The 16,646-nt window shown below is 44.8% G+C and overlaps 1 protein-coding gene across 6 annotated transcripts in view; it reads left to right on the top strand.

The window, feature by feature from the left end:
• LOC129841865 (CUGBP Elav-like family member 3) overlaps positions 1–12,150 on the top strand; it is a 13,652-nt gene extending 1,502 nt beyond the window's left edge. Inside the window, exons 3-11 of one of the 6 annotated variants that reach the window (XM_055910205.1) lie at positions 1,081–1,242; positions 2,977–3,112; positions 3,696–3,896; positions 4,886–4,951; positions 6,421–6,525; positions 6,678–6,821; positions 7,127–7,279; positions 8,654–8,744; positions 11,088–12,150. In XM_055910205.1, coding sequence (XP_055766180.1) covers positions 1,081–1,242; positions 2,977–3,112; positions 3,696–3,896; positions 4,886–4,951; positions 6,421–6,525; positions 6,678–6,821; positions 7,127–7,254 — 942 coding nt within the window. In that variant the 3' untranslated portion in view covers positions 7,255–7,279; positions 8,654–8,744; positions 11,088–12,150. Of the gene's footprint in view, positions 1–1,080; positions 1,243–2,976; positions 3,113–3,695; positions 3,897–4,885; positions 4,952–6,420; positions 6,526–6,677; positions 6,822–7,126; positions 8,745–11,087 lie in introns of all 6 variants that reach the window. The other 5 variants (XM_055910210.1, XM_055910208.1, XM_055910209.1 and 2 more) reach the window with 5 other exon arrangements.
• The last annotated feature ends 4,496 nt before the right edge of the window (positions 12,151–16,646 follow it).

Below are 16,646 nucleotides of genomic sequence, written 5' to 3'. Positions count from 1 at the left end.
GACAAGTCATCCTACCTCTCCCTCTGTAAGTCACAGACAAGTCATCCTACCTCTCCCTCTGTACGTCACAGACAGGTCATCCTACCTCTCCCTCTGTACGTCACAGACAAGTCGTCCTACTTCTCCCTCTGTAAGTCACAGACAAGTCATCCTACCTCTCCCTCTGTAAGTCACAGACAAGTCATCCTACCTCTCCCTCTGTAAGTCACAGACAAGTCATCCTACCTCTCCCTCTGTAAGTCACAGACAAGTCTTCCAACCTCTCCCTCTGTAAGTCACAGACAAGTCTTCAAACTTCTCCCTCTGTAAGTCACAGACAAGTCTTCCAACCTCTCCCTCTGTAAGTCACAGACAAGTCTTTCTACCTCTCCCTCTGTAAGTCACAGACAAGTCATCCTATCTCTCCATCTGTACGTCACAGACAAGTCTTCCAACCTCTCCCTCTGTAAGTCACAGACAAGTCTTCCAACCTCTCCCTCTGTAAGTCACAGACAAGTCTTCCTACCTCTCCCTCTGTACGTCACAGACAAGTCTTTCTACCTCTCCCTCTGTAAGTCACAGACAAGTCTTCCAACCTCTCCATCTGTAAGTCACAGACAAGTCTTCCAACCTCTCCCTCTGTAAGTCACAGACAAGTCTTCCTACCTCTCCCTCTGTACGTCACAGACAAGTCATCCAACCTCTCCCTCTGTAAGTCACAGACAAGTCTTCCAACCTCTCCCTCTGTAAGTCACAGACAAGTCTTCCTACCTCTCCCTCTGTAAGTCACAGACAAGTCTTTCTACCTCTCCCTCTGTAAGTCACAGACAAGTCTTCCTACCTCTACCTCTGTAAGTCACAGACAAGTCTTCCTACCTCTCCCTCTCTCATAGTCATGTGAAAAGTTAATGTATTCTGTACAGTAACAGTATAGAACATGTCCTGTCTCTGTAAACGGTTTGACAGGAACTTAATTTACCTTTCAACATAAATACGGGTTTCAAAACAGTGCACCAAATCTTGGTTGATTGTATTCCCTATATGGGGTAATTCAGTAAATCCATGTGTTTAACTTAAAGACCGGTGTGTGTTTCCTTGTAGGGTGCGTCGTCCAGTCTGGTGGTGAAGTTTGCCGACACAGAGAAGGAGAGAGGGCTGAGACGGATGCAGCAGGTGGCATCACAGCTGGGCATCTTCAGCCCCACCATGACACTTAACTTCCCTGCTTACAACGCTTACACACAGGCTGTCAGTGCACAGGCAGTAAGCACACACACCGTTACACACACGCCGTTACACACATGCACACGTGCCGTCTGGCCCCCGTAGTACAGTACACTCGTCTATAGTGCCAAAGGGCTCAAACAGCCTCTTGACGTCTCCATCACTCTGCTGTTTACCCAGCATGCCCACAAACAACTTCCTGTCTTCTGGAAGAGGGGCACACACACACACTGGTTTGAGTGGTGCTTTGGGTATGAGAGGATGTGATGTTTTTCAAGAGGCTATCACTGTCCTAATCTGCGCTAATGTTATTACTGAATGGACACGTCATTTAGCATTAGCCATCTCTCGACAAAATCCATAGCAACCCACACACACACACACACACACACACACACACACACACACACACCCACACACACACACACACACACACACACACACACACACACACACACACACACACACACACACACACACACACACACACACACTTCCTAGTAACCCCAGCTTTTCTGCTGCACAGCCATTAACCCCGTGGCTGGATATAATGGACATGTAATTACATCTCTATTCATCCGCCTCCCTCTCATTCTCTCTATATTCCTCTCTTTCTCTCTCTCTCTCTTTCTTTCTCTCTGTCTCTCCCTCTCATTCTCTCTATATTCCTCTCTTTCTCTCTCTCTCTCTTTCTTTCTCTCTGTCTCTCCCTCTCTTTCTCTCTCTCCCTCTGTCTTTCTCTCTATATTCCTCTCTTTCTCCTTCCCTCTCTCTCTCTCTCTCTCTCCCTGTCTCTCAATTCAATTCATTTTAAGGGGCTTTATTGGCATGGGAAACATGTTTACATTGCCAAAGCAAGTGACGTAGATAATAAACAAAAGTGAAATAAACAATAAAAATGAACAGTTAACATTAAACTCACAGAAGTTCCAAAAGAATAAAGACATTTCAAATGTCATATTATGGCTATGTACAGTGTTATAACGATGTGCAAATAGTTAAAGTACAAAAGGGAAAATAAACAAACAAATATAGGTTGTATTTACAATGGTGTTTGTTCTTCACTGGATGACCTTTCCTTGTGGCAACAGGTCACACATCTTGCTGCTGTGATGCACACTGTGGTATTTCACCCTATAGATACGTGAGTTTATCAAAATTGGGTTTGTTTTCAAATTCTTTGTGGATCTGTGTAATCTGAGGGAAACATGCGCCTCTAATATGGTCATACATTGGGCAGGAGGGTAGGAAGTGCAGCTTAGTTTCCACCTAATTTTGTGGGCAGTGTCCACATAGCCTGTCTTCTCTTCAGAGCCATGTCTGCCTACAGCGGCCTTTCTCAATAGCAAGGCAATGCTCACTGAATCTGTACATAGTCACAGCTTTCCTTAAGTGTGGGTCAGGTATTCTGCCACTGTGTACTCTCTGTTTCGGGCCAAATAGCATTCTAATTTGCTCAGTTTTTTTGTTAATTCTTTCCAATGTGTCAAGTAATCATCTTTTTATTTTCTCATGATTTGGTTGGGTCTAATTGTGTTGCTGTCCTGGGGCTCTGTTTGTGTTTGTGAACAGAGCCCCAGGACCAGCTTGCTTAGGGGACTCTTCTCCAGGTTCATTTCTCTATAGGGGATTGTTTTGTTATGGAACGTTTGGGAATCGCTTCCTTTTAGGCGGTTGTAGAATTTAACGTCTCTTTTCTGGATTTTATAATTAGCGGGTATCAGCCTAATCTCTCTCTCCCCTCTCTCTTTTTTTCCTTCTTTCTTTCTCTAGATTGTCCAGCAGCAAGCTCTGGTTGCTCAGTCAGCGTACCTGTCTCCTGTAGCAACTGTTGCCAGTTTACAGATGCAGCAGATGGCAGCGCTCAACGCAAACGGAATCATCGCCACGCCCATCACATCTTCCTCTGGTACACACACACACACACACACACACACACACACACACACACACACACACACACACACACACACACACACACACACACACACACACACACACACACACACACACACACACACACACACACACACACACACACACACACACACACACACACAGAGAGAGACAGACACACACTTACAGATGCTTACGGATACTGTATGTTAGTAATAACATAGATTGATCTTATGTTTACTATGCTATGCAGATCAAGTCTGTCTATTTGATGTACATTTACTTCTCTTCATTGGTTTCTAAGTTCATCTGCTTATGAGTGCATCTCAATAGTGTAAAGTAGCTTCTTCTCCTCATCTAATCAGCATCCTTTACAGTCTACACTAATCGATTCAACACTCATCTGAAAGCTGGGAATTACCTTTCACCAGTCTAGTTTTTTTTAACATCAATTCAGATTGAGGAAGGTAGACAAGAAGAGGAAGCCACTTTACAATGAGATGCACCCTTCCCTTAACTCCCTTTGCCCCACTAACCAATCATTGCTTCTCCCCTGCATTTATGCCCTGCCTTTTTCTCTTTCTTATACACTATAGAGTCTAGTAGCTGTCAATCACAATATCTCCTCCACTGTGATTGGTCCTCCCGGTTTGCAGGTACGAATACCCCTCCAACCATCTCAGCCACGCCCGTGCCATCACTACCTCCACCTCTAGGAGTCAATGGTTACAGTCCACCAACCAATGGACAGCAAGCATCAGAAGCACTATACACCAATGGCATTCATGCGTACCAAGGTACGAGCTGAATTACCAAAGATAGAATATTTACCACAGAAATACTGATATCCCCATGTGTTCCCTATATTCACTCTCTGCTCTGCCACTCCCTCCCTCCCTCCTTTCCTGGTTTCCTGCTTCCCTCCCTCCCTGGTTTCCTCCCTCCCTCCCTCCCTCCCTCTCTCTCTCTCTCTCTCTCTCTCTCTCTCTCTCTCTCCCTCCCTCCCTCCCTCCCTCCCTGGTTTCCTCCCTCCCTCCCTCCCTCCCCCCCTCCCTCCCTGCATTCCTGCTTCCCTCCCTCCCTAATTATCTCCCTCTCTCTCTCCCTCCCTCCCTCCCTGCTTCCCCCCCTCCCTCCCTCCCTCCCTCCCTCCCTCCCTCCCTGGTTTCCTGCTTCCCTTCCTCTCTTCTTCCCTCCCTGCATTCCTGCTTCCCTCCCTCCCTACTTATCTCCTTTCCTCTCTCCCTCCCTCCCTGCTTCTCTCCCTCTCTCTCTCCCTCCCTCCCTCCCTGCCTCCCTCCCTCCCTGCTTCCCTCCCTCCCTCCCTGCTTCCCTCCCTCCCTCCCCTGCTTCCCTCCCTCCCTCCCTGCTTCCCTCCCTCCCTACTTATCTCCTTTCCTCTCTCCCTCCCTCCCTCCCTCCCTGCTTCTCTCCCTCCCTCCTCCTCCCTCCCTCCCTCCCTCCCTGGTTTCCTGCTTCCCTCTCTCTCTCCCTCCCTCCCTGCCTCCCTCCCTCCCTGCTTCCCTCCCTCCCTCCCTCCCACCCTCCCTCCCTCCCTCCCTGCTTCTCTCCCTCCCTCCCTCCCTCCCTCCCTCCCTCCCTCCCTGGTTTCCTGCTTCCCTCCCTCTCTTCCTTCCTCCCTGCATTCCTGCTTCCCTCCCTCCCTACTTATCTCCTTTCCTCTCTCCCTCCCTCCCTGGCTCCCTCCCTCCCTGCTTCTCTCCCTCTCTCTCTCCCTCCCTCCCTGCCTCCCTCCCTCCCTGTTTCCCTCCCTCTCTCCCTGCAGCCCAGAGTCCAGCATTATCTCTAGATCCTCTCCAGCAGGCGTATGCAGGCATGCAGCACTACACAGGTGGGCCACAGTCACACACACTACCAGCTCCTATGACACTTCTAGTGACTGGGTTCATTTTGCATTGTCAGAATGGAGTCCTCCATGCTCTCAGAGCAGGACAGTAATTAACTGGTACAGCAGGGTTCCCCAGCAGTGATTTTATTTAGCCACCCAAATTTTAGGAGATAAAAGACCAAAAACACCAGCAAGTGATTTAAAAAAAGATTTCAACATGATTTCCAATGCATAGTAGAGAGATATATGTGATGGTATACAAATGTAAGCAAGGTTTGAAATTATTATGTTTTAGTCAAACACTATATCGGAAGGGCCTCCCGGGTGGGGCAGTGGTCTAGAGCACTGCATCGCAGTGCTAGCTGCGCCACCAGAGTCTCTGCGACCGGGAGGTCCGTGGGGCGACGCACAATTGGCATAGCGTCGTCCGGGTTAGGGAGGGTTTGGCCGGTAGGGATATCCTTGTCTCATCGCGCTCCAGCGACTCCTGTGGCGGGCCGGGCGCAGTGCGCGCTAACCGAGGGGGACGGGTGTACGGTGTATCCTCCGACACATTGGTGCAGCTGGCTTCCGGGTTGGAGGCGCGCTGTGTTAAAGAAGCAGTGCGGCTTGGTTGGGTTGTGCTTCGTAGGACGCATGGCTTTCGACCTTCGTCTCTCCCGAGCCCGTACGGGAGTTGTAGCGATGAGACAAGATAGTAATTACTAGCGATTGGATACCACGAAAATTGGGCAGAAAATGGGATAACATTTAAAAAAAAAACAAAAAAAAAACAAAAAACACTATATCGGGATTCTTGTGGTCAATTTAGAGTATACAAATGACTTGTAATTATGTTCCGGTCCCCTGACCATCGACTCAAGAAACTCAGAGGTTAATCTAGTTGATGATCCCTGTGGTACAGGGTCAGAGGTGAATCTAGTTGATGATCCCTGGGGTACAGGTTCGGAGGTTAATCTAGTCGATGATCCCTGTGGAAAAGGGTCAGAGGTGAATCTAGTTGATGATCCCTGGGGTACAGGTTCGGAGGTTAATCTAGTCGATGATCCCTGTGGTACAGGGTCAGAGGTGAATCTAGTTGATGATCCCTGGGGTACAGGGTCAGAGGTGAATCTAGTTGATGATCCCTGGGGTACAGGCTCAGAGGTTATTCTAGTTGATGATCCCTGTGGTACAGGGTCAGAGGTGAATCTAGTTGATGATCCCTGGGGTACAGGGTCAGAGGTGAATCTAGTTGATGATCCCTGGGGTACAGGCTCAGAGGTTATTCTAGTTGATGATCCCTGTGGAAAAGGGTCAGAGGTGAATCTAGTTGATGATCCCTGGGGTACAGGGTCAGAGGTGTGTTCCTCCCTACCATCTCTGCCATTGAGGGCATGTAGGGTAATCTGATCCTAGATCTGTGGTTAGGGGGTGACTTGGACCTTCAACCAGTGTTTCATCATCTGATGTCACTCTCTCTCTCATCACAGCGGCGTACCCTGCTGCCTATGGATTGGTCGGCCAGCATTTTCCACAGCAACCTACCCTGGTTGCCCAGCAACACCAGCAGCCCCAGCAACAGCAGCAGCGAGAAGGTGATGTCACTTCCTGTCTCTCAGACAGCACCTGTTGTGTGTGTGTGTGTGTGTCTCAGATTAGTGTGCGTGTGAATCACAGATCCTCATGAATATGTGTGTGTGTGTCTCTCCGTCACAGACCCTAACGTGTGTTTGTATTCCTCCCCTAGGGCCGGAGGGTTGTAATATCTTCATCTACCACCTGCCTCAGGAGTTCAGTGACAGTGAGATGCTCCAGATGTTTCTGCCCTTTGGAAACGTCATCTCAGCTAAAGTCTTTGTAGACCGCGCCACCAACCAGAGCAAGTGCTTCGGTAAGACAGAGAGAGAGGGATTGGAGGGGGAGAGATAGGAGAGAGGCAGGGATGGGTGAATAGTGAGTATCCAGGAGAAAAGGAAAGAAAGGAGGAACGGAGGAGAAATGGAGGGAGATAAGAGAGAATTGCAATTCCACCTGTTGCTATGATTCATGATGATTATAACTCACAGTTGCTGGTAGCATACTGTATGACTGTATCTCTGTCTGTTGCAATGAAGCAATGTGATTATACATGTTATATTACATTTCAGAATGTTTCTCTCTCTGTTCCCTCTTCCTCTCTCGTTCCTCCCTCCCCAGGTTTTGTGAGTTTTGACAACCCATCCAGTGCCCAGACTGCCATCCAGGCTATGAATGGGTTCCAGATCGGCATGAAGAGACTCAAGGTGCAGCTGAAACGACCTAAAGACGCCAACCGCCCCTACTGAAGGAGAGAGAGAGAGAGAGAGAGGGGTGAGAAGTGATAGGGGCTGGGAAAGAGAGAGGGAGGAGAAAGAATGTGTGGATAGAGGGATGGAGGAATGGAAGGCAATAAAAGGGAAGAAGGGAATGAGGGAGGAGACAGGAGGGTAGAAGAGAAGGTAGGAGAGAGGAGGGTAGAAGAGAAGAGGGGAGGAGAGAGGAGGGTAGGAGAGAGGAGTATGGGAGAGAGGAGGGTAGAAGAGAGGAGGGTAGGAGGCAGGAGAGAGGTGGGGAGGAGAGAGGAGGGGAGGAGGGTAGGAGAAAGGAGGGAAGGAGAGAGGAGGGTAGGAGAGAGGAGGGTAGGAGGAAGGAGAGAGGAGGGTAGAAGAGAGGAGGGTAGGAGAGAGGAGGGTAGGATGCAGGAGAGAGGCGGAGAGGAGAGAGGAGGGGAGGAGGGTAGGAGAAAGGAGGGTAGGAGAGAGGAGTATGGGAGAGAGGATGGTAGAAGAGAGGAGGGTAGGAGGCAGGAGAGAGGTGGGGAGGAGAGAGGAGGGGAGGAGGGAGGAGGGGAGGAGAAAGGAGGGTATGAGAGAGGAGGGGAGGAGGGTAGGAGAAAGGAGGGTATGAGGGAGGAGAGAGGAGGGTAGAAGAGAGGAGGGTAGGAGGAAGGACAGAGGAGGGTAGAAGAGAGGAGGGTAGGAGAGAGGAGGGAGGGTAGGAGGCAGGAGAGAGGCGGAGAGGAGAGAGGAGAGAGGAGGGTAGGAGAAAGGAGGGTAGGAGAGAGGAGTATGGGAGAGAGGATGGTAGAAGAGAGGAGGGTAGGAGGCAGGAGAGAGGTGGGGAGGAGAGAGGAGGGGAGGAGGGAGGAGGGTAGGAGAAAGGAGGGTATGAGAGAGGAGGGGAGGAGGGTAGGAGAAAGGAGGGTATGAGGGAGGAGGGTAGAAGAGAGGAGGGTAGGAGGAAGGAGAGAGGAGGGTAGAAGAGAGGAGGGTAGGGTAGGAGGCAGGAGAGAGGCGGAGAGGAGAGAGGAGGGTTGGAGTGAGGTCGGGGAGGCGTGTAAGAGAGAAGTGATGGGAAGGAGGAGGGATATTTGGGTTTGGGGAGGAAACAGGAAAGATTGACAATGGAGTTTATGCAAGCTGCTGTCAGTCACAGCTTTCTAAAAAGCTGATTGGTGAAAGGGCTATATGACGAGAGTGGGCGGGATCTTAATTAAATAAGCAGTGCATATGTGGTAAAGAATATTAAACACATGAAATAACAAAAAAATGCTTTGTAGGTAGTTCAATCATTTAGAGATATTGTAGCCAAATTAATCAAAACTAAATTATTGAAATATTGTTATCCAACTTTATATTTTTTATTTATTTTTATTTTCTGATGTTTTTTAATCTTTTCCTGAAACAACAACATACCTCACCCGAGATCCTCCCGTCCAATCATAATTCGCGGGGATCCCATCACTATGGTTACCTAGCGACTGATAAAGCCCCGACCCCCCTTCCTCTCACGTGTTGTAAGTTGATTGGTTGGCCTGTGTCTGGGTTGCTGTGGAGGTGGATTGCCTGTGCTGGTTGCCCTTGGCGATTTTTTTGTTTGTTCCGTCGCCCCGAGCAACCGGCCATGCACTGACCTGCATGCCCTGTTGCCGTGGTGACCACAGACTGTGTTTGGTGCATTGTGACTTTCTTTTGTATTGACCTGTGCACATACTGATCAATAACTGTCAATAACTGGGATCTGATTAATTAAGTATCAATTGATTCGATTGAATATCCGCATTGACTGATGGATAATTGTATTGGATATTTGGATAAATTCTGTATTAATGGTCGTTGTTTTTCCGCAGTTTCGTTTTTGATCAGTTTCTGTAGTGTTCTGTTTGGTGTCATTATCATTATAGTGCTACTGTATATTTGGGCTAGACTGAGGTGGGCAAGGGGGCTGTGTGTGTGTGTGTGTGTGTGTGTGTGTGTGTGTGTGTGTGTGTGTGTGTGTGTGTGTGTGTGTGTGTGTGTGTGTGTGTGTGTGTGTGTGTGTGTGTGTGTGTGTGTGTGTGTGTGAGGGTGTCCAAAGTTAACTGTGTGATTACAGTAGGTTTATGAATGTTTTCCTACAGTCTCAAAACAGGCCATTCAGTGTGTAATGAGGTGACAGATAATGGGGCCCCTTCATGTGTTGTTGGGCTTAAAGTACAAAATTACACCATAAACTATCCCAGTCTAGTCCAGCCCAGCTCAGTCCAGTCCAGCCCAGCCTAGTCCAGCCCAGCCATCTGCATTCGGTGCTGATCATAGCCTATGCGGATATAGAGGTGGGTAACCCCTTTGTAAGGAAAATGTGTGAAATGATTTAGCATGTGTAAGCTAAGCAATGAATTGTAAATAACTCCCCATAAACAGCACACATTCCTAGGATAAGTCCCAGTCCATCTCATAGTTTAAAGAGTCTTCATCACCTGGTCGCATTTCCTTCATCTGCACTGAAACCAAATAATAGGTGAAAACAATATGGTGGAAGATGAGCAGATGAGCGTAGAGAGGAAAGAGACAGGGAGAGGAAGTTACTTCAGACTATTCAGATGCAGCACTGGACTGTGGACCTCTGATGACACTAAACTCTGCTGATCTGGATTCTGATTGGTAGGCTGTGTGTCCTTGGCTTCTGATTGGTAAGACTGTGGACTGGCCTGACTTTCTGATTGGTGTCTATTTCCCCTTCTTTTCTACCAGTCTATTTCCCCCTCCTGTTTTATATCACTCCATCTCTCCTTTTCTCCCCTCCCATCTTTCTCTCTCTTGCTTCCTTTCTCTCTCCCCTTCTCTCACCCCCCTGGCCAGTGTTTTGAGGTAATGGTTTGTGGTTGTGATGGTGCCTCTTGCCGATTGGAAAACAGACTTAAACTATAGGAATTCTGGGAGAATTAATATACATGGGGGAAAAATTGTATCTTGGTATGGGTAGAGGTTACCCATAAAGCCAGATCTAGGATCAGCTAACCTGCCCCAAATCAAAACGTTAACCATATGGGAGAAAACACAAAACTGAACTTAGATCAGTTTATCTGAATAATCTAATAATAGCATTAAAAGACTACAAATTAGAACAATAATATTGTAATTGCTTTAATTTACATGAGAAGCTACCACACAGAATTCTAGGCTACTTGTGGACTAAGGGAGACTGTTACCCAGAATTTCTATACTGCAACTGCCAGAGAGTGATGCATGTTGGGAACCTTTGCTTGCCGTGATCTAAGACACAAGCACAACGTGTGCGTGCACGGACACACACACACACACACACACACACACACACACACACACACACACACACACACACACACACACACACACACACACACACACACACACACACACACACACACACACACACACACACACACACACACACACACAGACATACATACATACAATTAGAGAAAAGGCAAAAGGCCTCCCAAATGACAACAACAACATTCATGGATATTTCACTGTGTTGAGTTGCATGCCCTGGACACTCTGTATGTCTATGTGTAAAAGCACCATGACGTTATCCCTGTTGAAAAACACAGAGGTTTACTAAAGTAACCAATGATGCAGACTTAGTAGAGGTAAACTGTTTTGTGCAAATGGTTTCTGGTGATAGATTATTCGGTTGGAAATGTCATCCAGATGAGGGATGAATTGTTTCCATACTGTTATTTCTTTGTTCTCTGATATATAGAGGATTATAGTATTAGTTAACCAGAAAACTATATCCATGTCCTAACAAGCTTTCTCACTCTCTCTCTTTCTCTCTCTCTCTTCATCTGTCCCCCAACCCCTCCCTCTCACTCTTCCTTCCTTCGCTCTCGCAGGTGAAGTTTTCAGACTCCGGCCGTGGTGGAATCCCAGCGTGCATTGCACCCTCAGACCTACTACCTTTCTTTTGAGCGACGGGAAACAGCACACACACACACACACAAACACCACACTCACACACACCACACACACATTGCACTCTAAAATGACCAAGGCACAGATATTGACCAATGTACATATTATAGTCCTCACAAACACAAACACTCACATACTTTCAAATACATATATGTCAGTAATCGTACCCATTGAACTGGACTCAGTTTGAAAATGGTTTGTGAGGAGTTTGTCTGGAGTGTGTAGGGCAGTGAAAATCACACACCTACACGACCCAGGAAGTACTTACTAAAGTCATTGATGAGATGATGAATAATGGTGATATATCACTTCTTTGGACCAGAACATGTCATATTACATGACTATTACATGTGTATAACATGATACAAATAGGAAGGCCTCCATTTCGTAATAAAAAAAGGAAAACAGGAAAAAATATTGAGACAAAATGAGTGGTTTAGAGAAACTTTGGAGAGAGATCCTTATGGCCTGTAAATAATTTAGTTTAAGAAGAGTAACATTTAGAAACTTACAAAAGAACGCAAAAAGAAGAGTACTTTAGATAAATCACTGAAAAATGACACAATATTATTACTATTATTGTTATTATTATTATTATCTTCGTTAGGGGATATTTTATTAGAAATAAAGAAATGGGAGAATCACAAACATATTTTCAATTTCTACTTAGATTTTAGGATAAATGTGGTGGGAGGGATTGCACCTTTTCTGAGAGGTTTTAATATTTTAACAATTTTTTATTTATTGAGTAATTTATCAATTATTTTTGTTAATAGGGAGAAATGATGAAGGGTTTAACGGGGTTACGAGTTTCTGATTTTAGAATTTTTTTAGAGCAAAAAAGGGTCTGTTTCTGTCAGACTCTGTCAGAGTAATTATAATTATGAATGAATTATTACAACAATGATATTTATTTCTTATTTATTGAGTCTGTTTTTGATCCAATCTCTTTTTAAGTTAAAATAAAAAGTATTATACATCAAATACGTTTTTCGTGATTTATTGTGTGTGTGTGTTTGTGTAAGAGAGCGAGAGGGGGAGGGACAGAGGAGAGTTCGAGAGAGAGGTAGAGGGGAGAAGGAACAGTTAAAATATGTAAAAGAGAGAGAGAAGGAACAGTACAGATTGTAATTGACCAGTAGAGGGCGACACAGGCACAGATCCCAGTCTCCACCTCAGTAGGTAGTTCTCTCTCGAGAGGTTCTAGTAGATATGGTAGGTAGTTCTCTCTCAAGAGAGGTTCTGGTAGATATGGTAGGTAGTTCTCTCTCAAGAGAGGTTCTGGTAGATATGGTAGGTAGTTCTCTCTCAGGAGAGGTTCTGGTAGATATGGTAGGTAGGCTATAGCCCTGCCCCAAACCACCGGTAGTTATCTAGGTTGACATGTTCAAGGGTGAGAGAGTTTATCAGTCATTCTTTATGAGAGCCTAAGTGTGCATGGTGTTTATAAAGAGTTGGGAAAGCTACTGCATGATGGCTATGTGATTGTAATCACATCACAGTCAAAGGTTGGCTCTGCACTGAAGTCTGAGGTGGTGTGTTCACTTAATAATATGTAGCCTAAATGTGCATTAAATAATGTAGTTAAACCTGTCTGCAATACATATCTCAACTTCAATATATAAATATAATAACATAAGGTATGCCATGAGTAGCGTAGGCCTACACAGCAAATTCTCCAGTGTTAAATCAACACTGGCCAGTGTCTATACGGGTCTTTTGAGTGTTAAATTATGACTGTGCTCGTGCTGACGCTGTTACACTTCCTGGTCCCTTCCTTTATGCAAATTATTTCACAGCTATTCTTTCAAAATAATATTTATGTATTTATTGTAAGACACACATTGATGTAATCAGTTAATGGGGCCACCTGTAAATGCTTTTATAGGGCAGGATAATTATGATTTAAATGGTTTCTCTGTCCAGATCTGTCTACACTTGTACAATATACAGACAACATATGTGTCTGACTACCTCTGGAGGTGTATGGTGTCTTTTGATTGTCTAAACCTGTCTACAAATGTGGGCACAATGAGCATGTGGACAAGATCAGGACAAAGGACGCAAGTTAGAACCATGTATTAACGGAGCTAGAGTCAGTGTTTGGGACTGAACACTTTCAGTGTTATGCACATACATACTACATGTTAATGTTTTTAAATGTATGTCAATTGTAAAGTATTTTGTCTGTAATGTCTTTCTCGTTATATGTCGGGCCCCAGTAAGACTAGCTGTCACCACTGGCATCGGCTAATGGGGATCCTAATAAATCAAATGCAATAACAACTCATATAGTATTTTGATCACTATGAAGTGTATATAGTTTACAACAATGGTGTTATGCAATAACACCTTATATAGTATTTGAAGTCTTTATTGCCACATGCTCTTATGTATGTGTTTATAAAGACTTGGCAGCAGACATGCTAAAATGTTAATGAACATAACCATAGACCCATAAAACTGGTACATCACTTCCATTTACGGGTGGCCAAAAATAAGGATTTGAAAGCCACGCCCCCACGAATCCAATATAATTTTCCAGTGTGCCTTGCCTTTTCGAGTGAATTGTAGAGTTACCGCCCATGACTGTATTTGTTAGTGAGAGAGACATGATTGTTGAATTCGTTCATTTTCAGTTCCGTGGACTTGACCAAGTGAGTTTCTACTGTATGCGAATGTTATCATTAAAACTAAATTGTTTATCACAATATATCACCATTATTCTGGCTTGCAAAGTGACATGTAACTCCTATTGGAATCCAGCCAGAGTTAGGACATCCAACAGTTTACATTGTTATTCACACGCAACCTGCATTCAGAACAACTTTTAGAGTTAGGAACATTGATAAAGGACACTACCTAAACCATTTAAACTGGAACAACCATTTCAGTAACTCTGAAAAAAAACTGTTTTTGTGTTGTCATTATGGGGTATTGTGTGTAGATTGGTGAGGGGGAAAAACTATTGAATACATTTTTGAATAAGGCTGGAATGTAACAAAATGTGGACAAAGTCAAGGGGTCTGAATAGTTTCCGAATACACTGTACATGTAAAGTGGGTAAAACAGTATGTAAACATTATTATTAAAGTGACCAATGTAACTAGCTGGCTACCGGATGGTAGCTGGCTAGTGACATTGTCTAAGGTTCAGGGCAGGGCACTGCTCATTTTTCAGTATAACATTTATAATGTTGATTCAGGCATTAACTCTCTAAGAGTGCAATTAACACTCATTGGTGTAACTCAATAAATCTAACTAACGGATTAGATTAGTTAAAATGTATATATGTTATTTATCTTTTTGTAGCATTAGATGAATCATTCAATTAGTAATGCAAAAACACAGTTATTAAAAACAATCCTAAAAAAATCTAGTTGCAGTAGGCATGCTGGGAAATATGATAATGATGGGTGTGATTTTGATGGGAATGTTTTATTCTCCACTGAGTAAAACTGACACAATCAAACTGTCACACTCAACACTAGTAATTAACACCAACACGGGGGTTCTTTTATACCAATGAGTGTTAATTGCACTCTTAGAGAGTTAACACCTGAATCAACATTATAAATGTTATACTGAAAAATGAGCAGTGCCCTGCCCTGAACCTTAGACAATGTCACTAGCCAGCTACCATCCGGTACTCTACCCTGCCCCTTAGAGACTGATGCACTATCTAATGTACATAGAGTCATTGAACACTGGTCACTTTAATAATGTTTACATACTGTTTTACCCACTTTACATGTACAGTGCATTCGGAAGCTTTTCAGACCCCTTGACTTTTTCCACATTTTGTTACATTCCAGCCTTATTCAAACATGTATTAAATTGTTTTTTTCCCTTATCAATCTACACACAATACCCCAAAATGACAACACAAAAACAGGTTTTTAGACATTTTTGCAAATGTATTAAAATTAAAAAACGGAAATATTACATTTACATAAGTATTCAGACCCTTTATTCAGTACTTTGTTGAAGCACCTTAAGCAGCGATTACAGCCTCGAGTATTCTTGGGTATGTATGACGCTATAAGCTTGGCAAACCTGTATTTGGGGAGTTTCTCCCATTCTTCTAGGCAGATCCTCTCAAGCTCTGTCAGGTTGGATGGGGAGCGTTGTTGCACAGCTATTTTCAGGTCTCTCCAGAGATGTTCGATCGGGTTCAAGTCCGGGCTTTGGCTGGGCCACTCAAGGACATTCAGAAACTTCTCCCGAAGCCACTCCTGCGTTGTCTTGGCTGTGTGCTTAGGGTCATTGTCCTGTTGGAAGATGAACCTTCGCCCCAATCTGTGGTCCTGAGCACTCTGGAGCAGGTTGTCATCAAGGATCTCTCTGTACTTTGCCCCGTTCATCTTTCTCTCGATCCTGACTAGTCTCCCAGTCCCTGCCGCTGAAAAACATTACCACAGCATGATACTGCCACCACCATGCTTCACCGTAGGGATGGTGCCAGGTTTCCTCCAGACGTGATGCTTGGCATTCAGTCAAAATAGTTCAATCTTGGTTTAATCAGACCAGATAATCTTGTTTCTCATGGTCTGAGAATCTTTAGGTGCCTTTTGGCAAACACCGAGTGGGCTGTCATGTGCCTTTTACTGAGGAGTGGCTTCCGTCTGTTACTATAAAAGCCTGATTGTTGGAGTGCTGCAGAGATGGTTGTCCTTCTGGAAGGTTCTCCCATCTCCACAGAGGAAATCTGGAGCTCTGTCAGAGTGACCATCGGGTTCTTGGTCACCTCCCTGACCAATGCCCTTCCGCCGTGATTTCTCAGTTTGGCCGGGCGGCCAGCTCTAGGAAGAGTCTTGGTGGTTCCAAACTTATTCCATTTAAGATTCATGGAGGCCACTGTGTTCTTGGGGACCTTCAATGCTGCATACATTTTTTGGTACCCTTCCCCAGATCTGTGCTTCGACATAATCCTGTCTCGGAGCTCTACGGACAATTCCTTCAACATCTTGGATTGGTTTTTGCTCTGACATGCATTGTCATCTGTGACAGGTGTGTGCCTTTTCAAATCATGTCCAATCAATTGAATTTACTACAGGTGGACTCCAATGAAGTTGTAGAAACATCTCAAGGATGATCAATGGAAACAGGATGCACCTGAGCTCAATTTAGAGACTCATAGCAAAGGGTCTGAATGCTTATGTAAATAAGATATTCACATAAGTAATTTCTAAAAACCTGTTTTTGCTTTGTTATTATGGGGTATTGTGTGTTGATTGATGAGAATGTCAAAAAAAATCGATTTTAGAATAAGACTAATGTAACAAAATGTGGAAAAAGTCAAGGGGTCTTAATACTTTCCGAATGCATTGTATATACTGTATTCTAGTGATGGCTTATCGTATATAACTACTGCTGTACAGACCTTTTCTATTCACATAGTCCACACTGTCTTTACACACACCATTCACTTAGGGTGAGTTCAGAAAGAGTGGGACATCATATCAACTGGCACAGCTTAA

Source organism: Salvelinus fontinalis, unplaced genomic scaffold (assembly GCF_029448725.1).
Source record: "Salvelinus fontinalis isolate EN_2023a unplaced genomic scaffold, ASM2944872v1 scaffold_0002, whole genome shotgun sequence".
In the NCBI taxonomy this organism is placed as follows: domain Eukaryota; kingdom Metazoa; phylum Chordata; class Actinopteri; order Salmoniformes; family Salmonidae; genus Salvelinus; species Salvelinus fontinalis.
Note: the sequence above shows the minus strand (reverse complement) of the source record. Positions and strands in the feature narration are given on the sequence as shown.